The 22,936-nt window shown below is 37.8% G+C and overlaps 3 protein-coding genes across 7 annotated transcripts; 1 reads left to right on the top strand and 2 right to left on the bottom strand.

The window, feature by feature from the left end:
- Positions 1 to 2,168: 2,168 nt before the first annotated feature.
- On the top strand, positions 2,169 to 7,660 carry LOC105669496 (ATP-dependent RNA helicase ddx46-like). Of its 2 annotated transcripts, none has more exons than XM_067347311.1 (7): positions 2,169 to 3,067; positions 3,287 to 3,555; positions 3,641 to 4,097; positions 4,184 to 4,675; positions 4,833 to 5,083; positions 5,274 to 5,521; positions 5,630 to 7,660. In XM_067347311.1, the coding sequence occupies exons 1-7, from the start codon at positions 2,954 to 2,956 to the stop codon at positions 5,944 to 5,946; spliced, it is 2,148 nt and encodes a 715-aa protein (XP_067203412.1). In that variant the 5' UTR covers positions 2,169 to 2,953; the 3' UTR covers positions 5,947 to 7,660. The 2 variants fall into 2 exon arrangements, with proteins under 2 accessions (XP_067203412.1, XP_067203413.1); XM_067347312.1 differs by having other exon boundaries at positions 3,063 to 3,201.
- A 68-nt stretch (positions 7,661 to 7,728) lies between these two features.
- Bcs1 (Bcs1 chaperone) lies at positions 7,729 to 10,057 on the bottom strand. The gene is made up of 7 exons (XM_012362642.2): positions 9,489 to 10,057; positions 9,233 to 9,424; positions 8,956 to 9,095; positions 8,689 to 8,883; positions 8,345 to 8,578; positions 8,082 to 8,252; positions 7,729 to 7,997 (listed from the first exon to the last, which is right to left on the bottom strand). The coding sequence occupies exons 1-7, from the start codon at positions 9,617 to 9,619 to the stop codon at positions 7,783 to 7,785; spliced, it is 1,278 nt and encodes a 425-aa protein (XP_012218065.1). The 5' UTR covers positions 9,620 to 10,057; the 3' UTR covers positions 7,729 to 7,782.
- Positions 10,058 to 10,537: 480 nt separating this feature from the next.
- BicD (protein bicaudal D) lies at positions 10,538 to 22,481 on the bottom strand. 4 transcript variants are annotated; one of them, XM_067347304.1, is made up of 8 exons: positions 21,102 to 22,481; positions 20,371 to 20,511; positions 19,457 to 20,293; positions 19,189 to 19,335; positions 18,937 to 18,969; positions 17,745 to 18,180; positions 17,375 to 17,629; positions 10,538 to 16,233 (listed from the first exon to the last, which is right to left on the bottom strand). In XM_067347304.1, exons 1-8 carry the CDS (start codon positions 21,312 to 21,314, stop codon positions 15,956 to 15,958), a joined length of 2,340 nt encoding a protein of 779 aa, XP_067203405.1. In that variant the 5' UTR covers positions 21,315 to 22,481; the 3' UTR covers positions 10,538 to 15,955. The 4 variants fall into 4 exon arrangements, with proteins under 4 accessions (XP_067203405.1, XP_067203406.1, XP_067203408.1 ...); XM_067347307.1 differs by lacking the exon at positions 10,538 to 16,233 and adding an exon at positions 16,260 to 16,992; XM_067347306.1 differs by lacking the exon at positions 10,538 to 16,233 and adding an exon at positions 16,951 to 17,088.
- Between the last annotated feature and the right edge of the window lie 455 nt (positions 22,482 to 22,936).

Here is a 22,936-nt window from a genome sequence, read left to right as displayed (position 1 = left end):
ATTGCATGATACTGTGCAAGATACTTCAGTTGCAACGCTATGCTACGGATTTTACATGAGCTCTAAAATGTTTTACTACGAAAAGCTTTCAAGATAAGTATAATAGCGCAAATTTTAGGATTAAACAATTAAAAAAGAACGATGATCATTTATTAGATTTATAGTTAAACTTATCTCCTTTGCTCAGAATAAATAATATCAATTTTATTCGATAGATGCTGATAGATATTTCCAAATATCTGATTCTTTTAATTCTGTAGACTAAACACAGTTTCTTTGTAAATTTTACATTTGAACAAATTGTCAAAAAATTTGAAAAGAAATCTACGCTTTCATTAAAAATGATTAAAATGCATCTTTTATAAATTTATATCAATGTTAATGCAAATAATTATAAAAACATATAAAAACATTGTGTTCCTGCATTAAGAAGGATTTCTGCAAAAAATCAAGAATCAAATTAACAATATAAAATCGTATAAGTAAACGAAAATATAATTTTCTACTTAAAGGCAAAATGCGATCTACTTTTTATAATCCCTCTACGACTCTGACTTGGATAATAATGTAATCGAAACGATTTCCATTGCATAATACTGGCGCGATATAGCGCGCTCTTTTCATCGCGCAAAAATGAATTACTGTCTTCTCAGCATAGAAGCTTTCTATTCTAGGCCAGGTCACACATATACAGTGATTGGCGGATGTTACCAGTTTACGATCCGACCCTATATGATCTCTATCCTACACGATGTCGACACAAATATGAATTGTCTTTCTCTCTTCTTTTATTCCTTTTCGCCTTCGTGTAAGCATTTCGCAAAAATACACAATTATAGTGTTTACTCCTTGCTTGTATAAGCCTGAAATGCATACATACATACATACATATATATTAAAGATTGAGGCATTCGTAATAAAATCAGATAGAAAAATTTTCGGCGATTAATCGATTATGATTTTTCGTTCTTAATTTACAAACTTTGTCATTATAAGTTCCAATTAATAAAAATGATAAATAATTAAAAAAATTAATTTTACATTTCGCAGTTAAAAAAGACATGTTTCGATAGAGATAGAGATATTACATATCTAGGAGCAGTAATTTTACATTTATTCCACTGAATACCGTCGGACCGACATTATCTATTTCTACTGCGGCACGGAGAATAACTATTGTCATTTCTCTATTAAGTCTGCCAATTTTATCTACATTTTAAGTGAATGTTTTATTCAGTTTTTGTACAAAGTGAGCAAATAAAACTGATTCATTAATATTTTGCATGACCAATCGTCTAACTTACTTCATATCAGACTATATTAAACAAAAACTATCATAAGACATCTAATTAATAATTAATCGTAATAAAAATCTAACATTAATGTAGATTTAATATTAAATTTCCATTGAAATAATTAAGTATAAAATTAAATATGTAAAAAAATAGCTGATATTTAATTTTTTTTTTATTCTGCTTCCATCACCCAGTAATCAAAATGTTAGCACATTCACAGATTGACAATAAATTGCATCAATTTATAATACAATAATACACAACCTGTCAATCAATATACTGTAGAAAATGAAATATTGCATTTTATTATTCATTTCATTTAAAATACAATATTTATCCAAGAGTAGCGGATCTGTGATTTCCTCACGTGGCGAGTGCATCTATCCTCGTAAGAGAGGACAATTGACACGTGCGAGGGGTGCATTTTATGGGTCAATATAATTCCGGCGAAGGTGTGCGAGCACGTCCGAACGAGTCCCGAATAACCTCACTTCTCAGACGCGGTTGCATGTAAAATTATTGGCCACTGACAGTGCAAAACAGCAGACAATCAATTGTATTTAGCCGGCATAATTAAAATTAGCCACAGCAGCATTGCGCCATGCGAATATTTGTATTAAAATAAATCGACAAAACACAACATAGCGTTTTGACGACAATACTCTCGGCTTGCGACATAACCTTCCCACGGACTGTACTTTTCCCGCTGCAAGTACAGTCTACGGACTAAATATTGACTATCCAATGTCCAGGTTGCGATCAATTGGCAATTCTAATGGCAATTTTCGTATGAATTAAAAAAAAAGGCCATTAAGAGTACAATTTTGAACTGTACTCTCGAACGTAAAACGTAAAACATCGAATGCTTTACTCCAAATAATGAGTCTTTCATTTGCATCGATTTCTATGGACTGTACCGACGATGACGCGGTACAGTCCGCAGGATTCTAATTGACAATAATAGGCTGCAATTCTCACTCGATTTTTGACTCGTAGAATAATTAACGAATAAAAATTCCCGTTACTCGACTCGACGACGCGTCTCTACACCGCTTTTTTCACGAGCCTCTCGACGTAGCAACGCCGTTGAACGTAAACATTGCGATCGAGAGACGCATCGAGCGGGGACAAAAGAATTTCGACAGACTGTACGCTGCGGCGGTGGCGGCGGCGGCAGTTGTATTGACCGCAGTTGTATTGTTCCTCGCGGCTCCTTGCTGTGGCGTGAAGTAACGTGTTTCGGCGGGGAAAAGAATTGTGGACGTAGGTGTGGTGTGCACTGTGAAATTGACGAATCGCGTCCGGGAAAATCTTGCGACCACCGCCAATCCATCAATCGAGAATCAGCCGATGCTTTAACGGTCGCGGCAAACCGTCCCGGCTGCTCAACGACGCCGCGATGTCGACAATCCGAAAGCGACGACGCTCGTCGTCGAATTGATTTCATAATGAAATTCTTAGAATTTAAGAAACTCCGTGCGGATGACCTCTCCAGGATGCGAGCGCGTGATCACACAGCTGGATGCGAGCTTTGAGAGAAGTTCGAACTTTACGAAAGCGACGATCGGTCGCTCTCTTGTCACGTGGTCCGCATTTTTTCGTATACGTCACAAGTCGCGTGCGATTTAAATTTCCGCGTCGTCGTCTTTATCGCAAGGATGGGTAAAACGAGAGGTGTGCATGAGACAACTCCCGAATTGAGGAATCGGATGGTGGGAATGTACGAGGCCGGTCTTGGTCTGCGAGAAATCGCGGCCGCGGTCAATTGTTCGGTACATAATACGTCTGGACATGTTTTTTTTAGCAGTTACATTGTTATTATTATGTTATTAATATTTTTATTTACAACTGAAGTACTTGATATATTATATATCAAATAATCTTACTTTTCATCCATTTCTAAAATGTAAACATTTTGGCTTTTGTACACTTTGTTGTAACATAATGTAGTAAAATTGTAACACTCGTTAAGTGTATCATAATTGTTGCAGCAACGTACGGTAAAGAGATGGTTAAATAGATTTGACAAGGAAGGTACGGTAGAAACACGGGAGCGTTGTGGTCGTAAAAGAGCCACCACAGTAGAACAAGATGAAGCAATTATTCGTCTGGCTACGCAAACACCCATCACTGCAGCAAAGGCTGTACTTCCAGCGTTAGGTTTGACCTGTTCAGTGGATACAGTGAGAGAAAGGCTGCATAAGGCTGGAATTCATAATTGGAGTCCTTCGCGCAAATATATGCAAAGGATTCCATTAGGGTTAGTCAAATTGATTTCATTTTCAGCCTTTAATTCCTATTATTTTCACTACATCTCTTCTGATCATGCGTTTATCTTTCAACAGTGATGCGGATGGCGCGGCAATTCAGCAAGCGGTATGGCGGCCAACCGGCACCCAGTTGGGCAAGAAGAAGTCTTCCAAGGACTCGAACAAGTCTGAGAAGAACAGTGCCACGCCTAAGAAGAGGAATCCAGGGAGAAAAGCTAGATCTCGAGAAGCATATGTCGATGATGGCACGCCACCCGAAAGTCAAAAGCAAAATCAAAACCAAAACATCGAGCAACAGCAACAGCAGCAGCAGGGGTTCGTGTTTCCACAACAAAATCTTCCTCCACCACCTCCCGGTCCTCAAGCCACCGAGATGCAGCCTTCCGCACAGCCTCTACCCACGAGCCAAACAGAATTTAGTAACGCGTTAAGTCTGGCGCAACAGCCGCAGCCGATCTATCAACATCCGGGATTGGCCATTGTGCAGAATTGGCCATTAGATTTAGTGCAAGGCAGTCATCATTATCCACAAGTTTGTCTTTGCTTATGAAATATAAATGCGATGAACATGTAATAAAAATTGCAAGTGCGCAACATGATAAATTGTATTGCACACAGGGGCAACCGCATCCGATAGCTCACGAGCAGCCACCGCCGCAGCAGCAGTTGCAAGAGCTGCACACGCAACAGGAGCAGCAACATATGCACGCCCAATCGCGATTACAAGATCAATCGCATCAGCAGAATACTCAGCCTCATCATCACAATCTCGATCAGCAGCAGCAGCAGCAGCAGCTGTCGATGGAACATCAGGTTCAACAGCAATGCATGCAGTCGAGTTTACCTAGTCCCGAACAAACGCATGTAAATATAGGATCGGATAGTTCAAACTCTTGTAGTTCCAACGAGAATAGTCAATCGTCCTGCGAGCCTCAACAAAAGACAGAGTCGTCGAGGGAAAGTGGTGAGAAATCGGAATGGCATAAGAAAAAAAAGGGCGGCAAGGCGAAAGGAACGTTAGAGACCAGTGTGGAGATTAGGAATCGCATGATCGGAATGTCCGAGGCCGGATTATCCACTCTGTCCATCGCGCTGGCAATCGATAGATCGGTATGTAAAAACATCTTGTTTGCTTTATGTTCGCTTTAAATTTTAATATTAGATCTCGGAAAAGTTGCATCACGTGAATACATATGAAAGTTGTGCTACAAATTTCGAGAGAGTTAACGCAGGAGATTTTACATGGACGTGATTTTGAATTAATCAGGAACGTACTGTTAAAAGATGGTTAGAACGTTGGCATAAGGAAGGCAATGTGCAAACGAAGGAGCGAAAGGGCCGACGTCGAATTACTACCAAGGAACAGGACGATGCTATCGTCGCGATGGCGACTCAACACCCGCTCACCGCGGCTAAATACGTAGCACCCGCGCTGGGTCTAAAGTGCAGCGTGGATACAATTAGAGAGAGGCTTCATAAGGCTGGAATACATAGCTGGAAGTTAGGCAAAAAGCAAGGGTTAGATGAATCATATATTTCTACATCTTTTCGATGCAAAACACTTGCGAAATTTTTTCAAGAAAAATTAAGCTACAGATATCTCGAGAAATTTTCGATTAAAATATTTTCCCAATTCTAGAACAATTTTTGTAGTATAATCAGAAAACACCAAACATGTGGAATATGTAGAATTAATATACTTTTTTAGAGAAGGAAATGCAGTCCATACAGTTCATTTATGGCAGCCGAGTGGCAATCGTCCTAATAAGCCGAAAATGGCAGGTGAGAAGAGAAAGAAAAGTTCCGGCAATAAGAAGCGCGATCCGACAATGAACATTCAGAAACGCATCGCGCGAAAGAAAAAGAACGACGAACCAGCGCCGCTAAAAGCAACTCCACCTCCGACGAATATGATGCCGGAACAGTCCGCATTGCCGTTCCATAATCCAGGAACTAGTAAGTATCGAAGAATCGTGATAATAAAATTTTATAAAACGACATTGATCAAAGATTTATTTCTTTACTGGAGAAAAAAAATTAATTACCTTTGAAACCTCTCCTCAGTGGCGAATTACGCTTCAGCCTCTAATATAATGCAACCAGTGCATAATATCGCCGTACCACCACCCGCACTTCCACAACCGCAACCACCTCCTCCACCGGCGCCACAGTCGATGCAACCAATGGGTCCGTTAATGCAACAGAGGCCGGACTGCAGACTAGCGCCGATAATTCCGCCCGTATCGGGCCCGGGCAATCCCGGCATCGCCTATCCGTCATGCATGATCGGTGGGAACAGTCACACGGGTCACATGGAGCAAACGGACCCTCTAAATTATGAGCCATACATTTGGAGTTTTAATATCGACACGACAATCTAAATCGCGCGTGTAGAACTGAATGGAAAGGGAGTTTAACTGTATTAGATAAACTTCCGCGCATTTACCAGGATTTCGTACAAATTTTATTTGTATACAAAAAATTCTACAGTCGGAAACGTTATAGGACAGTAATTTTAGTTTATGTAAGAAAAGTAAGACTCAATGGATTCAACAAATTTATAACTTATCAGGACTAATGAATCACAGGCTAATTGTTCGTGAAAATATTATATCTTACTTGTAATCGATATAGTAACACATTTCGATCTGTATTAGGTTATCCCAATTTCTGTGGCTTCTGTATTTCAGTGCATACGATTTTTGTTTTTAATGCGTTAATTGTAACACTTTTACTGAAAATAATTTAATACAGGTTGGAACGTTTGTTATATCGGTTATAAGTATATAATACTTTCAGCACGGACAATCAACCTGATTCATTAGCCCTGATAAACTATAAATTTTACGTTACGACTTTTGTGTACAATTTAACTTATTAAAATTGCAATTGAAAAATATATTTATATATGTGCAAGAAAAAAACGCGGCAACTTTATCGTTATATCTGAGAAAAATTATAACTTTAAAGACTTACGGTGCACGCAGCGTTTAGTCATAATTAGCTATAATTGATTAGACCAGCAAATCAACGTGAAGACTACAGCATGTAAATATAGAGTCGTAAATATAGAGTAGCGGAGACGTATATCATCTTTATTTTGCTATGATATATCATCTCTTTAAATATCGTATAAAGTCGCAATTACAATTTATATTGTATATTAAAAATTGATTTTCATACAACACGACGAGATTTCTTTAAATCAAAATCTAGCATTTGTGTTGCATTTATGTTTTATGGTTGAAAGGAAACAAAATTTTTCAAACTTCGGCAAAAAATAGTATCAGCTGATTAAACATATAAACTATTAATAGCTATGTGGAACATAGAGCCCAAAAAACTTTTAGCAAATTCAGTGATGGTTCTATTTTCGATATATAGATTTTTTTCTCATGAGAGCATACTGTATACATTCTGTAATGTGTTTCATTATTACATATATGAATTTGCTTTGAAACTTATAGTACAAAAATTGGCATGCTCCAGTTAGAAAAGATTATAGTAAATCAACTTTAAACAGGCTGCCAAAATAATTACATTTAAACTGCCTTTTCTATCCTACTCACATACAAGTACATCACATGTATATCATTTTTTTCAAACAATGAATGCAGTGTTATCGTTACACTATTGTAAGACTGTTATTGTTTTATATACATCAATTTTTCTTTTAAACGTAGCACTTTGGCTAATAATTAATGTTTATATTGTAAAAAATGAGTTTTTGTCACAATGTTCTTATAAAATTCTTCTTTTTAAACAAAGTATTCATATAGTTCGTCCATATACAATTACCGGTGGTACAAATGCGAAGTAGTGCACTAAGTACGCGAAAAGTATAAGATATTGTAGGAAAATTTTGTCGGATATTTTAAATGTCCATTTCCACTTTGCATTGATATTGAAATAGTAGAGTATTATGTACTCACATCCTTATGAATGAATGTATTGTGTTATATTTTACAACATGTGACAATATCAACAATACATTGCAGAATTAATATATTTTCAACCATATTTCCATAAAAATCCACTTCGTTTTGTATTTGTTTTGTAAAGGAAAATAAAGATAATTATAGTACTTACACTGTATTATGGGCTGATTTTTTTTAAGAATAGTAAAATATTCAGATGACAGGATATATATATATCAGTCTCTATTGCATGACCATCAATAGTTTTACTCGAAATTATAACTACAGTTTCATCTTTTATCACGTGATTTCCCAGATTTGTGCAACGTTATTTATGACTGCATCGGGATTATTTTTGTGAAACATGAAATATCCTTGAATCTGTGCTGGACTGACGTCCCTCTTAAAAGACACAACACTGTCTGCGAATTTCTTTGCAAGTTCTCCAGGATGCTTGTCCGGTTCCTTATAAAATCTTAGAAACATTTGCTCAACCTGACTCGTGCTGCACCATCCTGAGAAAATGTAAAATTATCAAAATACCCAAGTTTCTGAATTTCCTAATTATGGTTTTTAATTTCTAAATTTTTTGCGCATACCAATGTATTCTTTGACATCGACTCTGCCCGGCCTAACGAGTGCAGGATCTAATCTGTCCAAGTAATTGGTCGTCATAAATAATATTCTAGCTTCTGTAGAAGCTACGCCATCCAGACAATTCAATAGACCGCTAAATGTTACTCTATTGAGGCCATCGTACGCTGCTTTAACTAAAGTGAAAAAAAGTTAAAAGTATACATTAAAATAATACAAATAATTTATTCTCTAATCTTACGTCATATATTTTAAAGATTTTAAATACCTTGTTTAGATTCTTCTCTACTGGTAAAAGCGGCGTCAATATCCTCGAGCAAGATGATAGTCTGCTGTGGAGCTACTGCTAATAAATGATTCAATCTATCATCCGTCAGACCTCTCTCGGATAAATTTAAAACGCATATACCGCGTTCCAATTCTCCAGCCAACGCGGTGATATATGATGACTTTCCGCACCCTGGAGGTCCGTGTAGCAAGTAACCCCGGCGATACGGAATGCCTAGAAAAATTATAATTTCTAAGAAGTGAATGCAGCAATTGTCTAATTTTTATTCGCTAACAAACTAAATTATTTATAATTCAAGTAGTACATGCATGGATAGTTGATACCTCTTTCGCTATACCATGAAGGATTATTGATAAACTCTTGACAATCGTTTATTATTCTCTCGGAAACACCGGTGTCCAAAACAACCGATTCCAGTGGTCTTCTTTTCCTGGCATGTCCAAATTGCCGCCACTCACTTCCCATGGCAGTGTACGTTATCGTCTTTCCCTCATGCTCCTTTAAAGCCATTTGTCTGGCTATATGAATGAAGAATTACTTCTGATTTCCGGATGTTACATAACACGTCTAAATATTTGTAAGAACTCAACCTTCTTCAAGAATATTAAAATATATGCTTCTATCTTTGCCAAACGCTGTCAGCTGCACAGTTTCCCACGGTATACCCATGTGTAAATCTAAAGTCTGTTGCTCCCTTGTTCTTTCAACCTTTATCCAATTCCCCTTATATCTGTAGAAATCAAGAAATGTGCAAAACATTAAAATTACTTGTAAAAATTGAATTTTTAATCAAAATAAAGATCAATATATTTTATAATACATTTTAATAAAGAAGAGATAACAAAACATATCTAAAATGTGTCTGACCTGAAAAAATGAGTTCCTATACTTGGAATAAAATCATATTTAGTTTTTACATGACCAGTTTCTTTCTGTTCAAAACTAGTTTCCACAGAAAGGTGTTGTGTTTTTCTGGCACCTTTGTGTGTGATCCATTGCAGAAGCCACTGATAACTTTTATCACGGCATGGTACTTCCAGAGTGATCATATAATGCCGTCTATGAATGAAAAATCATGTTAATAGTATGTTCTACAAAATAGTCAACGTATTCAACGCGATACCTGAATAACACAGCTCCAAACTGTGTGCCTTTTCTTAATAAAGCAGCTGCAGCTCCAAGGCCAAAAAGACCAAAACCAGCTCCAAAATAAGGATTATCGGATAAAGTTTGTATGTATTCAATAAATGTCATGATGCCAATTGATAGTGCACAGTTTGCATAAATAGTAATAGAATTTACTGTGTATCAAATAACAAGTAACAATATTTCACAAGTTTTCTCTGTGTTACAATATTTTACAAGCTTCTTTGCAAACTTATTAAATTCAATTTTCTAATTTTAATGATCACTGTACAGTTATATAAACTGGAATAAAGTAGCTGAGTTGGACTAACCACAATGAGAGGTTATGCACAAGCTACCAACATTCAATTAATAACGAAAAGAGACTGACATTTAATAATATTTGAACAAGTGTATTTTATAAAAATAATGTACGCAACATTCCTCGCAGTACTTCCATGTCGGTTTGACAAAAAGATAAAAACCTATTATCGCATAAACTGCATTTGAAAATTGCAGCACACTTTGCGGATGACATTTGGAGATGTTTTTATCGATATTTCACAATGATCAAATATTCGATATTTTTCGATTTTAATTTCTTGTGTATAACTTTTTATTGTAAAAGAAACCTAAGAAAAATATTATAATAAAGGGTTTTCAAAGCTTTTATTAAAAATTGGACTTATTCGATATTGATTATTTATTCGATATCGATATGAATACTTCTTAAATTGATGATATTCATATTTTTTTACAACATTTTTACAACGTTTCATATTAATCTTGCCGATAATGCAAAAATCCTTATTTTATATATTTTAGCAAAGGCACATATCAATTACAGTTATTTCTCTTTCAAAGAACATTGTTGTCAGAACTAAGTTGTTAGATTCTCAAAACATTAATTAATTGTCTGCCTCCAAAGTATGTAAGGCAAACGCACATCTCTCAACAAATTGTAATAATATTAAGGTTGATACATTCGTACTTCGAAAATATAAAATATGCAGCAATAAGGGATGTTTAGAAAAAATTAATTTCCACTTCTGTTACAAATGATTATATTTTACTTTATATTACAAAAGAATCCCTACTACGTATAGTGTACCATTGTTTAATAACGTCAACTCCAGGTACCACGAGTGTGGTTTGAATATCTTGTCCTCTTCTTTTGTTCTTTTTTTATACTTTTTTTCGGTTCTTTTTTTTAAATACTCTCTTGCAAATAATGTCACTGAACATCTACTTAACCGCTACTTCTGATTTAATTTAACACTGGCATTCCTGCTCCGATTAATTCTCAATAAAACGTACGAGAAAAATCACGAAGTTGCTATGAACGGTGGCTGGTTCTGGGGTTTTCTTTCCTAAACGTTAACGATTAATGATCTATAATAACTACGGAGAAAATATAATATATATATATGCTCGTTGACGTACAATATATATGTATAAATCCTTCGTTATAATCTCCGCTCTGTTGGTACATTTTACATAATGTATCATTAATGCCATAACGCTAGAGTGCATTTACAGTATGTACAATGTTCTGGGTCCATGCTCGAATGCGAGGCAACGCCAAGCTGCCGGATTTGGAGATTTTCTTTTTTCAATTGAGAGAACAGTGTAAATACTGAACTTATAAGTAACTCATCAAATCGGTTTCTCTCTACGCTAGACGATACAATTATCCAATACGTATGTATATATACATTAAATAAAGGAATCGTAATGCAAGTCCATATAAGTATTATACAATTGAAATTACAATTAACTTAGGAAAACCAATTGCAACTCATCTTCAGTGGAATATAAAATTAATTGAGCTATATGTGTATATTGTAATTAACTAATATCTACGATCAGCAAAACGCAGTGCAAAAATCGATACTTTCTCGTAACTTGATTCAAAGAATACTTGAACATCTCTAAAATGTATCTCATGTGTTTCTTTAAAAAAAGCCTCGCCTTGCATCTACTTGGCGCAAGACTCCGCCGAGTCTTTTGATTCAAGAAAAAATTGCACAAACGTTAAGTAGACCATATTAACAATCATGCCTGTACAAATACAATTGGCACAACAAAATATACAGAATATTATTCAATGACAAATTTGCAAAAATGCTCAACAATGTTGCCCAGTCTGTGTGTCAGTTATTACGAAGGAATACAATTACAAGTTTTTTAATAATGCACGATGTCTCGAATGAAGTGTTAAAATATCTCGTATAAGCGCAACATGGACCCGGTTAAAGTGCAACACATCCAACGTTGTCGGGACGTCTTACACGCATCATTACGTCGAAAGTAATCTCCCCGAGTCCTCCTAGAGATAATAATTCCAGCACACATTACGCAGTCAATTAATCTCTTAGCCTACGCCGTTACAGCTAATCGAACTCGTTACTCGAGTCCCGTTCTTTTTTTCTTCAATTTACTCCTAATCTCACGAATCGTGATCTAAGCGCACCACCGTTGGGAAGTTCACCGGACGGGACGCAATGAGAGCTTTTGTGGAAGCCTTGAGCAAATCTGTCCGCCGTTTCGGTCCTGTTTCATCAATCCTCGGCGGACAGATCCTGATATTATTGTTCGCGATGTATTCTCTTCTTCTTTTCTTTTTTATTTTATGTAATTTGGATAAGTTATTTTATTTGGTCTCTCTTTCTCTCTCTCTCTCTCTCTTTCTCTCTTTCAAACTCGCTCCATTTCTTTCTCTCTAGCTTATAATCTTAAATAGGTACTCGATAATGTATAATTTGATACGCAGATTGCATACGCTTTGATCCTTCTCAAGAAATACGGTTCGTATAGAAATGTTACGAGAGATGTAGATTAGCCAGATACTGAAATCATTAATGTAGATAATAAATAATCGCTTGAAATTTATAATACACGGAGGGTAAAAATTTTCAAGAGTAAAACAGCAAAGAATCCTCTTCTGAAAGAGAATTCAGAACAATAGCTGGCGAGATAGCGTTAACAGTTCGCAGAGTTCAATACGCAACTCTTGATGACGCGAAGGAACTTTACGAAGGACGCTAAATGTACAGAAGAGCCCATATTGGGCCCTTGAAAGGACAGAATTATTTTTGGCAAAAGTTGTCGAAGTTATGCGCTTCCGCGACTGGTCGCTCGCATTTAATTCGCCAATTTTAACGATACTTCGGAAACTGTGCCTCATTATCGCAATTCTTTCACAAATGAATTAACAGAAAGAATATGCTAACATAGAAACTTTAACAAGTATCACCCGTCTCATCGACGGAATAATTTTTCTGTTTCTAAAAATTTATTATAGAATGTTATTTGATTCTTACTGTTACAAAATAGCGATAATTATGCGCAATTTCTAAATTACATTTAGATTTTATTACAATTTGCGACACAGATTTTTTATGTTCTAATATTTTTGTTACTAACATTTCCAATCGCGCGAAGCGGTGCGGACGGCTAGGTAGAGTCGAGGACGAAATTTCTCGTGAAAAATAGTGAGGATAGCTTCTCGAGAAACAGAAGAATTTTTCTTTTTGTCCGGCTCGTTCCCGACGGTGGTGCGAGGCGAGAAGGGAAGGGACGGTGGTCTGAGACTGGCTCGGTTTATGGACACAAATTAGCCCGACCTGTGTCTAACTAAGCGTGCACGAATACCACGAAAATCCTTCTTTACTTTTGCTCTTGAAAATTCATACTTAAGATCACTGGAGTAGAATTAATTCAGTATCGCAATAAAATAGCATGATTGAACAAACGTTTTTCTTTCACTATTTATATGTATTATAATTGATTCTAAAATTTACAAAAAGATAGAGAATTATTAAGTAGGATTGACGGAGTTATAATAAAAAAGCTAGGAACTCATTAATGCCGCTGACTGTTGATAAATTAATAGCTACTGTGTTAACCTGCGTTGCATTATTTGACAAAGATATACAAATAAATCAAATTCTATATAAGAAATAAACCGTGAACGAAATAAAGGCCTAAAAAAAGGTCTTTATTCCGAACATGGACAAAACGTGATTGAAAGTTGTATAAAATAAGATCTCTCCATTCGCGACACACGTCGTAGACACAGGCGCAATAATTACACGATGTAAATATAATATAATAGTGACAACTGATCAATCGATTGATAAATCGATGAACGATTGATAAATTCTCTTTAGATATTTGTCTTATTGCGACGAAGCCAATAGACAATAGACAATAGCTATAATAATAATACAATTGATAATAATAATAAACATAATAAGAACGATAGCCATAATAACAAATTTGATTGAAGACAATTCGTGACATCATTAATCAAGTTATATATACATATAAATTTACATGCAGGATGCTCTATTATACTCAGTGTACTTCAATTCTAATATATCTCACAAAATATTAATATTTATAATAACAATATAATAATAATATTTAAAATATTCGTGAAATCTGATCAACATTGCTTGAAAGTTTTGTAATCATCAAAAATCAAGTTGCATAGTTGAGTATTTTAATTGCAATAACTCTTTGCACACACAAGTGCAAAATTCAAATATTATATAAATATATAATTTTACAATTAATAGAAACAGGTGTGTGATGTATCTACAGAGAATATTAGAGTAAATGAGCATCCTGCAAAATGCACTAAGAACACACTCATCATTATTATGCGATTACAAAGATACGAGACGAACAAATAATCAATAACTGTAATCAGTATTTTTTTTCGTGCGCTCTTTTAAAAGACCTTTTTGGTGCATAATTTCGTCAAATAAGGTCAGCGATTATTATGCGTCAATAAAGTATTGAAAGTGCCTTAGAAAGCGTTTTGATATAGTAAAAAACACATGTAGAGATATAAATAAATATAACAAATAATATGAAACCTGCATTGAGTAAGCTGCATCGAGTAAAATAATTAACTGTAATAAACAATAAATATAGATTCAACAAGCTGCCAAGATGCCAATGTAAATGATCTAAAGCCCTCTCTTAGGCCGCTTTTTAAAGTAAAATTGGATAAAAATACGAAGTATAATACATTGCAAGTTCTATGGTTAATAATAAAACTGTGAAAATGCATAATTTTCAATAGTAAAGCATTAGATACATGAAAACTGGAACAACCGATCCTGCGCTCGAAAGTAAAACAAAAATAAAGTTTTGGCTTAAAATTTGTATGATTTATTTTAAATGCAATTTTAGAATATCGAAACAAATATTTTTTTAGCTTTTCATAATATGTACAATTTCTTTTTGAGCACAGAAAGGCATTGGTTATTCCAATTCCAGCATATAGAAATATTTCTGCGACAACGCGTATTAATTGAAAAAACAGATTTTCACAAATAAATTATCGACCGAAATAAGTCAATTTAGATGGACTATCAATGCATCCGAATGTTTTGCAGTCTGTGGCGGGTGACCTGACATGTACTACTTGGAAGGAAGGTCTCTAATAATGTGTTTTTGTATACTGCTACCGTTTAAAATTTTTGAGTCTACTTGTCTATAATACTCAAATTCCGCTACTTTGATTACAAACGCTACCGGTCACGCGCAATGTATTAATATTGTCTCTATGGTATGTAATGTAAAATTCGTCGTCTTTCGTTATCTACCTATAAATGATAAACATTCCTTTCACCATACGTTCCTCCTTTTAACACGTGTCAAAGTGTTTTTATCTGACGAAAACGTTCCGGAGTTAATTATTATTATGCTACATACGAAGTATCAACGAAATATTCTTCAAGTCGTTAGAATACAAAAAGCGTTAATAAATAAGCGTGCTGAAGTAGTAAAAGAGCTGAATAAATCCGTCATTTACAACGTATGAATGTTGACTCTGTACAATTAAAAACAATCGACGGAACGTCCACGTTAATCTAGCGCACTTGACAATTTAACACGGCTAACGCGCATTGTCGTAGAATTCACATTGAATTCAAATTCGAAGCCCCGCGTAACAGCGACGCTTCCTAAACGAAAATGTAGTCTCCTACACTCCTTAAATTTCTCTACTAACAATAGTGGTAACGCAAGGCAGAGCTCCCCGAAGAGACTCTATGATATGGAGCAAAATCTGTACGGTATGAAACTGAACATTTTCGAAGCCTTGAAAAACGCAGCCCTTACTTCTCGTTCACCGAGCGCGATTCTCTCCCGTATTAGTGAGGACGGCGTCATCGTTTCCTTTTCTTCATTTTTCACTCGTCGTGTCCGTCCATCTCTTTTGTAAAAATACGCTCCGCGGAATCGTCACCGCGACGAAACGATGAACCGGTGTACCGAAACCGCGGACTGAGTCTCGCCCTAACGGAGAAGTCAATTGTATATGGACTATCACTAGGGTCTTCCAGCCCCGCAAAACGGGCCCGGCAACGAACAGTAGAAAAATTTTCGAAAAGGTTCTCAAAATCCTTGCTCCTCTCAGAATATCTTACTCCACATCTTCATCATTTTCTAGAAGAAATCTCTGCCTAAGGGACGGTTCGTCTGTTGTGACAGTCGCGGCCTACCGCGTCCGTTCGCGCCGGCGGCGTGTCGCCTGGTGTTGCGCAGCTCCCGATCGACCTCGAGCTCCTCCAGCTTCATCGTGAGGCCGAGCTTCTGCTGCACCGCCAGGCGCAGCAGCTGGTTCAGCGTCTTCCGGTCGTCCTCCGCTACGGCGAGCTGCCGCTGAAGCTCGTCCACTTGTGTCACGTACTCTTCGCAGCGTGCGGCAAACATTGCACGCAGACCTGGAGAGCGTATGGTTAGCAGGGTTTAACACAATGTAGAGATAAGCGAACGAGGAACGCACAAAATTACAGGCGTATCAAAATTTACTGCGAAAAACCGCAAGCGAAAACCACAGGTTTTGCGATAAAACGAAATGTACTTTTACATTTAATATACATATTATTGCATCTATAATAATTAAGTACATTAACCCTTTCAGGACGGGTTTAAAAAAAAAAAAATTTGTATTCGAAATGATGATTTTAGTAAATAACAATGCACTACAAGTTTGTTTTTGTGTGATAAACCTCAAAACAATCACTTACACAGAGCCCGACGTTACAATTAAAAGACATGATGTCGAACTCTTTTCAGCAATCGTAGAAATAAATTTTTTCTTTTCTTTACTATTCTCTATAAAATTTTTATCTTTTCTCAACAATAACAATAAATTAAGAAAAATTTTTTGAATTCTATTAAATGACTGTATAAGCGAACGCGACCCTAAAAATTCGAAAATTGCAAGTATGATGGAAATGGATGATGACACACATCAAAATGTAAAGCCTAAAATCCTGATTAAAATAATACTTTATTTATTAAAAATTAATCCGTTCTCGAGATATTCGAGTTACTATATATAGTACGCCCATCCTGAACTGGTTAAGTAAAGTAGAAGGAATATACATCCAAAAACCAGGTACATTGGCAGTTACATTACGTATGATAATGCTCGACTTAGTTACAAAATGCCAAATGTAAAAATATACGCTTGATAACTTTTTATGCAACATGATAATTATGGCACAGAATTAAAGAGTTGGACAAGTCAATCGTTGTACCCCACAGAATTAACAGCAGCGCGTTCATTAAAGCTAACAGCAACCATTTTTAGTTGATATATTAGTAGGCGTGATTAGTGGGACAAAATAGAAAAAAAATGTATTATTGAATTTCATCAATAAACTGAAGTTTGTGAAATTATTTTACAAAGATCTTGCAGTTTAGTAAAGATTCACAGTGCAAATATCATATGATTTTATCATTGTGTATATATATATATATATATATAATTTCTTTTACAAGCTGTGTTTTCTATTAAATTTAAGATATGTAATCGTACTGCAGACAGAAAAAAAGATCCCAAAATTGAATACTCACTCGAGAATGTCGCGGCATTTTCCTTCAACATTCTAAGCTCATTCCTCAGCTTGAGCATTGTCTCATTAACGATGCTCTTCTCATTCTCGTATTTACTCTTCAGATTCGTTAACGCCACTTCCGCCGTGTTTTTATTGGATTTTAGCACTGTTCTTAGTGTCGCGATCTGTTCTCGTTTAGCGGACAGCAAGGCCTTTAACCTGATAACCTGCTCTTGCAGATCCGTTACTTCCGCCTTGTTCTCATTGACAGAAGCTGATAAGGAAAAAATTAATTTCGTTATGTTATTAATAAACATTGATTATATTTATGTTATAAAATAAAAACAAGGCTTTCTTTTTAAGCGTTGAAAATGTAGAAATCCGCTTACTTTCGCAAACGTTGCAGATGTTGGACTGCATTCCTTTGACTTTGGACAGTTCGATCGTGTGCTCTACGGCGCTTCGGAGATGCTTTATTTGGTCCATCGCGGTTTCTATGTGTTTCGCAATCTCCTTTGCCTTGCTGAGACTCTCCAGGTCCTTAATTTTGATGTCCGTCTTAAAGAGAGTCCGACACCAATCCATTTTGCCGTTCTCCTCCTCCTTCTCGGGCACAATCTCCGATTTCTCGTGATCCAGCACCACCCGCGAGGGTGTCTCGCCGTTAACAGTGCACACGTGATGGTAGAGTTGCGCGAGTTCATCGGAAAGGTTCTGCAGGTCATTCTGCGCGGAATCGAGAAAGCCGCCCGCTTCCGCGGTGAGCTTCGACAGCGTTGACACATCCGATTCGAGCTGCATGCTCCTTTGTTCCGTGTCTAAGAGCTGAAATGAAGGGGGGAAAATTATGCACGCGAATAAAGGCGCGATACCGATCGCAATAAATGCATTAGGTACGTTTTCGTTTAATACTAAGTGTTTATCGGAAGTTTATTGATGAGACGTGTTTGCAAAACTCGGGTGGTATTTAGGATCGATTCTGTAGTTCTTGCTAGTATAGTAGAGACTCTCTGCGAGAGATGTATAACATGTTATAGATGATGTTTCTCTTTCTGAGTATCGTGCAAAACAGGCTCGAGTTTCGAGCAACATGCTACGTTAGATACGCACTAAGTTTACATTGAAGAAGAAGAAGAAGAAAAGAGTGATCAAGTCTGATTCTTGATTCCGAAGCGCATTCTGTTTCAAAAGCCACGGTGCATAGCGTATTACGATCCGTACGCGGATTATTTCTTTCGCTTGCTCGATTGATAATGATATTCGTTCAAATGCGCTGATGCGACGATCCACGTGTGAGAATATACAGACGCGAGTCTACGGCGTTCAGAGATACAATATTATTCTCACACGTGTACCAAACGTTCAATGGAGTGATGGTGAAATTCGTCAGTAGCTTCGGAAATATGTACGGTTAAGTTTATAAAGAAGTATCAGTCATCAGATAGGAAGCGAGATGTATGGGCTGTTAGGACACTGAGAAGCGAACTATCACTGTACGGATCATTAGAGGAGCCAACAAGACAAATTGTTATTGAAATATCTGGTAAATACGTCAAAAAGAGGGACCACACGTAACCCAACCTTTTCTCGAAGGCTCTTCTCTGACTCGGGTATCTGAAACGCCACAATTTCTATTCAAAGTCTAAATTTTGCATCAACAATTGCGCCAATATCGCACACATTTATACTCTTGCTATTAGCAAGCTCTTGTTCATTTTTCTTTACAATTTATTAACAGCTAACTTACATCATTGTCCTTTGTCGCAATGTTGCGACGACGCTGACAAACGTTTATTTTTAAGAAATCGCAATAAGATACAGATTAACGTGTACCTTGTTTCTCAGATTTGTCAGTTCCGTTCTCAGTTGCTGCGTAGAGTCAGACACGGTCAAACCGTTCTCCAATTCCGCCAGATCTTTCTGCAACTGATTGACCTCGCGAGCGGACATGGTGCTCCATTGATGATATTGTACAACGGCCTGTCCAAATAGTAAAGTATTGTAAAAGTAACGTTTAATGATAGCAAAGCAATTTGTGTCTGAAATTAGAACGCAATTTTTCTGTTAAACAAGAAGCAGGATCATGTACATAGAAATATACCTGATTGAGTTTATCCAGCGTCGTTTCTTCACTTTGCTTCTCCGGCAATTTTGAGTGAAGATGATGCAGCGATTGCACATGCGCTGCCAGCTGCACTATTCGCGCAACGAATGATTGCAATTCCGCCTGGCTCTTCTCGACCGCGTACTGCGATTCGCGCAGATTTTGCGTCAGGTGCGCCTTTTCGGTTTCCGCGAGTTCCAGTTGTTTCTCCAGTTTCTTCAATTCGTTCAGATGGATCTCAGAGAACAGGTCGACCTGCTTGTCGGTGGCGGATGTGCCTGGTTCCTGCGTCTTCAAGTCCGCTTCGATCCTACGCAGCGCAGGCGAGTCGTCTTCGCCGTCGCTGCATATCGTCTGATCTTCCGTGATGCCACGAATGGAAAGCGCGAGATTGCTGAGATTATATATCGACTCGCTGTTGATCCTCTGGTCCAGCTCCTTCTTCAGGGCGTACTTGGCCTCACGCTCGGCCTGCAGTGACTCCAAAGCCTCTTCCATCTGCTTCTCCGCTATCTTCTTCAGGTTCGTCAGTTCCTCCACTTGACTGTTCAACAACTCGACCTCCTCTGTTAATCTTCGAATCTCGTGTTTGGCACCTTCGAATTCAACTTGACTGGACCGCAAACCGGACACCTGTTTTTGCAACGAGATATTCTCGTCCTCCAGTTCGGAGTAATCCTGAAGCAGGCGAGTTTCGCGGAAGCGGCACTCTCGCAATTCCGTTCGCAGCGACTTACGTTCCGTCTCCGCCTGTTGGTGATCCTTGCCGACTTCCTCGCGCTCCTGCAGAGCGTGATCGCGCTCCGCTTGCACTCGTTCCACTTCATGACGCAACTAAAGACAATTTGCAACGTTAGGAAAACCATTTTTATTCTGAATAAATGTTGAATTGCAATTGACTTGGTGTAAACCTGTTTTGATTCAGTCTCCAATTCAATGATCTGCGATTGGAGAGACGTTTCTCGAGCAGCGCTCTCGTTGAGAAGACTCTCTTCTTGCTCGATGCCGCTTTTTGCCGTTATTTTCGTAGTCGTCTGGAACTTGGCGAGAGCCTAAAGTGACAATAAAATATGTGCTTATGTTGGAAATGAATATACATTCTTACTCCTGACAAATGATAAGAATAACTAGAATAATTATTCAAAACTTGTTACAGAATTTGCATTCCTTTTTTGAATATCACTATTGCTACTAAAAATAAATCCAATCATAAATATATTTTCCTAAAATTATAATTCTGAGTGAGAGCAAACCAAATATATATATAAGTTACCTATATGATTGAATACGCTAATGCAAACACATGACTGAATGAGTCAGTGCGTAGATTCTTCTTGTGCTCATTTAACAAATTGGTTGCAATCAAATTAATACAACTAACTCTACCTGTTCTCTTACCTGTTCTACTCCAAGAACAAACGACTAATCACTATTATTTTGCACATTTATATCTCATTTTTTATTATTTAAATCTTTATTGCGTAAACTCACTCATTCCTTATTTGTACGATTCCACGTTACTTGCTCTAAAAAAATGTTGCAAGAACAGAATAAATTTTCTTTCTCTTTCTTTCCCCTTTTAATCGGGCGTGTCTAATGACGGGGCGACCGTGCTCCAAAAAGTATGACAAGGAGTGCTAACCTCCTGCGTGATCTCCAGCTCGTGCTTCGTGTTTTCGTAGAGGGCCTCGAGGTCGTTGCATCGTTGCTGTAGGGCCGACTTCTCCTCGAGCAACGCGAGTCCGTACTGCGCCGACTGTATCTTCTCCGTGGAGGCCAAATCTAACTCACGCGACAGCCGTTCGATCTCGGTCCTCAGCTGCTCGACCACGACTCCGTCGACGGCGGCGGCCATTGCTGCTGCCTGCGTCGACTACGCTGACGACGATGACGACGGCGACGACGGCGATGCTCCTCACGTTTCCTCGGTGTCGCTACTCCTCGCTCTCACCCCCTTCTCCTTCCTCGTCACCTCCTGCACCTCGTCGTTATCGCGAGTGGAACGAATGGACGCCGGTCGCCGTGGTTGCGCGACCCGAGCGCGGATGCATCCTTCGGTAATCGTCGATCAGGCGCGGCTGAACACGTCCCGTGTTGCGTTCGTTCTCTCCACTCTTCGACGAAACTCGCGCGACTTTTCCTCTTCCACCTCTTCACATTCTACCTGCGTGCGTGGTGTGCCACCGTCGCGAGCAGCCACACTACGATTTTGACAGACGCGGCGCGACAATTCGGCCACCGGCGGAACGCGGGTGGTGGGCGGGCGGGTGAGATCACGCGAACAACCGGATGCATGTTCCGCGTTCGTGGTTCGAGCTTTAACCCGTTTCGGTATTCCGCTTGTCGCTCGCGCGCGCGCGCGCGCGTGCCAGTGCCGACGCTGAAACCGAGAGACCACTTGCCTCGATAAACTATTTTTTCCACGCTCGAGCTTGTTTTATCGCGTGGATATTCACGCTTCGATGCCGCGTGGTTATTTATATTTTTTCCTGCCGGGATACTGTCGCGCGTTTGAGTATCCATTCACTCATTTCGCTTGTTCATTCATAACGAACCAGCCGATAGCCTTCCTTTGCGATAACAGCCACATAGATAAAACAATATGTTGAGAAAATACCTGCAAACAATGAATACGCAAAGTATAGAGAGAATCGGCCATAGAATATCTGCAAAATATTTTTCACGATATTATTTTATTTTACACACGGTATTATTTTACCTACTTCTACCACATAATGTTGCAGAGTTTGTTTAAGACAAGCATGGAATTTTGTTTAGAAATTGTACAAATCTATATAATCTAACATTGACGATGATATGCAGATTGCGTAGGTCCAATTCGGAGCATGCGTGCATCGATACAATTACATAATTCTCTTCTATATAGCCAGCGATCTATACGTGCACACAGTGTATCGCCACGATCGCTGAAATCACGAAGCGTGAACTCATTGGGCGGAAACTGTGGAAAACATTCACAAAACAAATGAAGCATTGGAACGAGACGTTCGGAGAAGGAAATATTATTTACAATACCAATATTGATCTTCGCTTCCGGACATTGGAACGTGGAGCAGGATCGACGGATGTATTTGGAGAAGAGAAAAACAAGACTTATTTTTTTGCCCATTTTTCTCCGTACACATTCTATTTCAAAAATTCAGTTTAAAAACATAACTTCACAATCCTTTTTATTACTTTGTAATTTATTTCTCTTCCTTTATATCCTCCTGCTTCTTCCTTTTTTCTTTCTCTCTCACTCTCTCTCGTTTCTTTTCCTCTTTTTTTTAAGTATTAATAGATTAGTTTAATATATAAGTCGAGCCGTGGACCCGGCGTGCGCCGCCGGTCGAATTAAATTCATATACTGTAACAGTCGTATTCTTTACAATATTCGTACGTAAGTCTTGTAGCAGAGACAAAAGCGCAGGTGCCCTAATCGCACTCATTTTTTTTCTTTTAATTCTTTATAATAAT

The sequence above is a fragment of the Linepithema humile genome, chromosome 1, assembly GCF_040581485.1.
Source record: "Linepithema humile isolate Giens D197 chromosome 1, Lhum_UNIL_v1.0, whole genome shotgun sequence".
Classification (NCBI taxonomy): Eukaryota; Metazoa; Arthropoda; class Insecta; order Hymenoptera; family Formicidae; genus Linepithema; species Linepithema humile.
This window is presented reverse-complemented; position numbering and strand designations above follow the sequence as displayed.